The sequence below is a fragment of the Lycium barbarum genome, chromosome 4 (assembly GCF_019175385.1).
Source record: "Lycium barbarum isolate Lr01 chromosome 4, ASM1917538v2, whole genome shotgun sequence".
NCBI lineage: Eukaryota > Viridiplantae > Streptophyta > Magnoliopsida > Solanales > Solanaceae > Lycium > Lycium barbarum.
Window position 1 is genome coordinate 2,822,310 of NC_083340.1, and position 5,344 is coordinate 2,827,653.

General features: G+C 36.1%; 1 protein-coding gene across 1 annotated transcript; it reads right to left on the reverse strand.

The window, feature by feature from the left end:
* Positions 1-556: 556 nt before the first annotated feature.
* Positions 557-1,270, reverse strand: LOC132637071 (uncharacterized). Its single transcript, XM_060354218.1, has one exon. The coding sequence runs from the start codon at positions 1,268-1,270 to the stop codon at positions 557-559; it is 714 nt and encodes a 237-aa protein (XP_060210201.1).
* Positions 1,271-5,344: the final 4,074 nt, after the last annotated feature.

Genomic DNA, 5,344 nt, shown 5'->3' on the forward strand with positions numbered 1-5,344 from the left:
CTCCGTTTCCGGCTTGCACTCGAATTCTCAATTTTCGGCAAGCTCTGTTCAATTCCGTATTGTTCTCAACAGAGAACGGGGAGAAGGGGAAAGGAAAATCAATGTTGGCGCCGGCGGCATGACTTTTGGATACTCCGTTTCGAGCTTGCACTCGAATTCTCAATTTCTGGCAAGCTCTGTTCAAATTCCGGACAGTTCTCAACAGAAAACGGGGAGAAAAGGGGAGGGGAAGGGTGGACATTTAATTTTTTCAGATATTATATGTTTCGTAATTAAGTTGGTATGTTATGTAAATAAAGAAAAACATCCTCATATTTTGTTAAGTAGAATCTTAAGTAGCGTTATTAGTTCATTTCCCTTCTAAAAATAAAAATACCATTCATTTATCATTGAGTAACAAATAGCACCAAATAAATATCGACATGGAACCTATAAAATTATATATATATATATGCATGCTAACAGCAGAAAAAGCTCTTACCTTTTTTCCACAATATGAGCCTAATAATCAATCTTTATACACATCCAAAACACAAAAAACTTTAAATAGTATAACCTAGAGAGACACTTTCTTCTTACAATCAATGCCTCTAGCATCCTGGCTTCTCAAATCAACCATCATAATACAATTCATTTTAATTTCAGTATTCTTCTTAATAATATTCAAAATATTAATCCTTCCATTAATTCTCGTATATGTACTAACCAGCAATTCACCGGACCTCAAGTCATTCACTAGCCGTGGAATACCCAACATTTTCTCCACCATAATTTCCACCGTTACATTCATCCGTAACGTCCGTCGTGCCTTGGCAGTACCCGGTGGCGTTAGGGCTTCTCCGATGACCACGTCATCATAAAACAAACTAGTCGTTGCTTCATTAAACTTGAATGAGGCTGAATTTCGATTTTTAACAGACACATCAGCAGAGACCGTTAAGTTAACTTTTGGTTGGAGAGTAGTGGAACTACTTGTCATAAGATAACTTAATCCGTCAATCTTGATGGAGTTCATCCTTATAGATGGTTTGTGGACACGGAAAAGGGTGAATCCAAGAACCAACATGATCACGACGAGAACTAACATGGTGGCTGTACAACAACCACAACATTTGATACATCTTCTACGACGTTGTTTTTTCTTGTGTAGCTCCATGGTAATATTAATATCGTCATTATTCATGTAAATTCGATGAGACCCTTGTGTCAAAAATCGATATTGATCGTTTGTCGAAGCCATGGATGAATTTGGAGATTGTGGTGGAGACATTTTGGGGAACTATGAAAGATTTAATCTTTTTGGACGTTAATAAAGCTCAGTGCAACAAGTGCCTATATATAACCAAAAATATACATATATATATATTAACTTATGGGAGATATACTTGATTTAATATTTGATATGCTTGATGTACTAACCGGTTTTTCACGGCTTTGAACGTTGACTTGGCGAGGACTAGTGTTTTATTTGATAAAGCGGTCATTGATATGTGTTTAAATTCTCGAATCATGGAAGGTTATGTTCATTAACGACGATAAAACGAATTATATTTTGTAACATGACAAGATCAAACCCAAAAGTGGTGGTAACTTCATATATTTCGTGTAGATTTTGTTTACCCCGAATTTCGGTAACAATTAAATTTGTAAGTGAGGTATAGGATATATGGATGAACTTTAATCTATTTGGTTAGCGTGAAGTGTCAATGAATTTATTTGTAGCTATATCTATATGTATAGGTGCTCGCATTATATGTATGTGTACGATGATTGATGATTTATGCCAAAGATAATAAGTAATATTGAAAGGATAAGCAAGCTAAGGAAGAACACCACAAAATCCAAACCAATATCTTTGAGAGAGAACTTTTATATGTTTGATGATTACAATGTTGAGATATGAAAAAGAAGTTAACCTAAAAAAGCGGAGGAATGTCCTCTATTTATAGGTATGCTTTTTGGGCCCTCCATACAATACAAAAGCCTTTATGAATAAAAAACCCTAAAAAAGATAAGGAATTACCGTACGGTCTGACACCCGTACGGTCGTCAGTGCAAATGGCAGAACGGTTTCATGACGCGTGACAACCTCACAACCAGTTATCCGGACCAACGGACACATTGATTTAGGCGTCTATCCGGACCAACAGACACGTTTATCTTGTCTCGGGTCAATTACATCCGGTACGACACCCCTGTGTGAAGAAAAGATCGAACATGCTCGTGCTCATTTGGACTTATCCTTAGCAGCGGTCTCACCGGTCACACACTGACCCAATTTTTAATTGTATACAGATTTAAGTCATATTGACACTGTCATGAAGTATTAAGTTTTACAGGTGAAATTCCAGAAAATTGTCATTAAATTTCACCCGTACGTAAAATTTGAAATTTCATAACAATGCTTATTTTTCAAAAACAGGGCAGATCGCTATTTCTACATTTCTTAGTCAGATGCAGCGATTTTGGCCCAAAGACATGATCCACGGAGTATCCAAGCCTTTAAAAGGGAAGTTACGCATTAGGCCCCGCCGTAATAATATTTACAGGTTCAGATATATTATACACTAATTATATATGCATTACATTTCTGTCAGCTATTTTTTAAGTGGGCGACTATTTAAATTAATTTAGGTCGTAACTTTTCTTTCGCCCAATATGACAATAAGACAATGAGAAACATCATGCCACTAACAAGTATATGTTATAAAATTGAAACTATGAAGTAAATACACAGAAGAAATATGTAGAGAGAATTTGTAGAGAGATATCAGATTATATTGCTTCTGCTCTTTCAACATTGCATCAGTGCATCCTATTTATAGAAGCAACAAGACATGGGATATTTTGAGATATTTTGGGATATTTTGAGATATTTCTAACTTAATGGATATCCACTAATTTGGGATATTTATAACACTCCCCCTTGGATGTTCATTAATAGATGATGTACCTCGTTAAAACCTTATTAAAAAAAAACCCTGTGGGAAAAAGTCCTAATGAAGGAAAAAGAGTGCACATATCTAGAAATACGCTTTGAGAGCTGCCTCATTAAAAACCTTACCAAGAAAACCCAATGGGACAAAACTTGGTTAAGGAAAAAAGAGTACAACACGTATTTCACTCGCCCTGACGAAAACCAAGATTCAGATGTCGGAGTCTTCGCATTCCAATCTTGAATATCATCTTCTCAAGAGTTGAAGTTGGCAAAGATTTAGTGAACAAATCTGCAGGATTGTCACTTGAACGGATTTGTTGCACATCAATATCACCATTCTTCTGGAGACCATGTGTGAAAAATAACTTTGGTGAAATGTGCTTTGTTCTATCTCCTTTTATGAAACCTCCTTTTAATTGAGCTATGCATGCAGCATTATCTTCATATAATATTGTGGGTATTTTTGTATCACACTTCAAGCCACATCTTTCTCTGATGAAATGTATCACTGATCTCAATCACACACATTCTCTACTTGCTTCATGAATAGCGATTATCTCAGCATGATTTGAAGAAGTAGCAACAATGGACTGCTTGGTCGATCGCCATGATATAGCAGTACCTCCGCATGTAAACAGATAGCCCGTTTGAGATCGAGCTTTATGTGGATCAGATAAATAACCTACATCTGCATAACCAACAAGATCTGTACTACCTTTGTTAGTACAAAACAGGCCCATATCGCTAGTTCCCTTCAGATATCGCAATATATGCTTAATCCCGTTCCAATGCCTCCGTGTAGGAGAAGAGCTATATCTTGCTAGCAAATTAACAGAAAATGCTATGTCAGGTCTTGTAGCATTAGCAAGATACATAAGTGCACCTATTGCACTAAGATATGGTACTTCAGGACCAAGTAGCTCTTCGTTTTCTTCCTGAGGTCGGAACGGATCTTTGCTCACTTCAAGTGAGCGAACAACCATAGGAGTATTTAAAGGATGCGCATTATCCATGTAAAACCGATTTAAAACTTTCTCAGTATAGGCAGATTGATGTATAAAGATCCCTTTTGCGAAATGTTCAATTTTGCAGACCAAGACAGAGTTTTGTCTTTCCGAGATCTTTCATCTCAAATTCTTTCTTCAAATATTCAATCGCCTTTTGGAGCTCTTCTGGAGTTCCAATGGGGTTTATGTCATCAACATAAACAACAAGTATAATGAACCCTGATTTTGTTTTCTTAATAAAAACACATGGACAAATGGCATCATTTATATATCCTTCATTTATCAAGTACTCACTTAGGCGATTATACCACATACGCTCTGATTGTTTTAAACCATATAATGATCTTTGTAATCTGATTGAATACATTTCCCGAGACTTTAAACCAAATGCTTCAGGCATTTTATATCCTTCAGGAATTTTCATATAATTTCATCAAGTAAGCCACATAGGCTGTGACAACATCCATCAGTATAAATAATGTGACATCTTCTGTTGTTTGGACTGCTGGCCCAATAAACATTACGTTTACCAAGATGGATCATTTTACTTGGTAATTATTCTACGTCAACATGCTTTAAGAGACGTAGAAATCAAATCCTCACAGCCTTATACAATATTGCGCGCTATATTGTATATTGTCGACAAGATATCATGTTGTATAGGTTCGCAATTCGACATAACTTACTCAGATCTTATCACTTCATTATTTTCAGGTACCTGAACCTCCCATAAGGCTTATGAAGTGTTATGTCGTAGATCTTCAAGAGCACATTGCCTCCTTATTATGATCATTTGCTCCTCCCTTTTTCAAGGATTATTATATTTGGAACCGATTGGTCTACCATGCTCCATGCACGTTGTAGACTTTGTCCTTCAGGGACATTAAGAGCATTTTGCAGATGAAATATGAAATAGTTGGGTCATCAAATGCTTCCAGCATTTGACTTGAATTATCTGAGGATCATACTGATGATAATTCACAACATATTTCTTAGCTGCTTATTCTCTCCCCCTTATTTTAGTGACATATGTCCCCATTTTCTTTGGGAAAATCCATCTATGTGCATCATGGTATATCCATTAATCATGTACCGCACATCAAATGCTAAAAGATGGAAATATCTAGTTCCTGACCCTGAACCAAATATGAGAGGAGAATTTATCAAAATTTATTGATCTGAAGCATACAAGTACTGTTGTATGCAATATATCATATCTCAGACCAACATCTGAAACTCTGTTCTCATAAGCAATGGTTTAGCTGTATTATGGAGGCATCCAATGCCAAACCAACTTAGATATAAACCAGCATTATCAAGACGATTGTCTTGATTACATATTTTGAAAATTGTGCTTCCAACTCAATTATTTTGAGCAAGCAACTTTGTAAATGTCAAA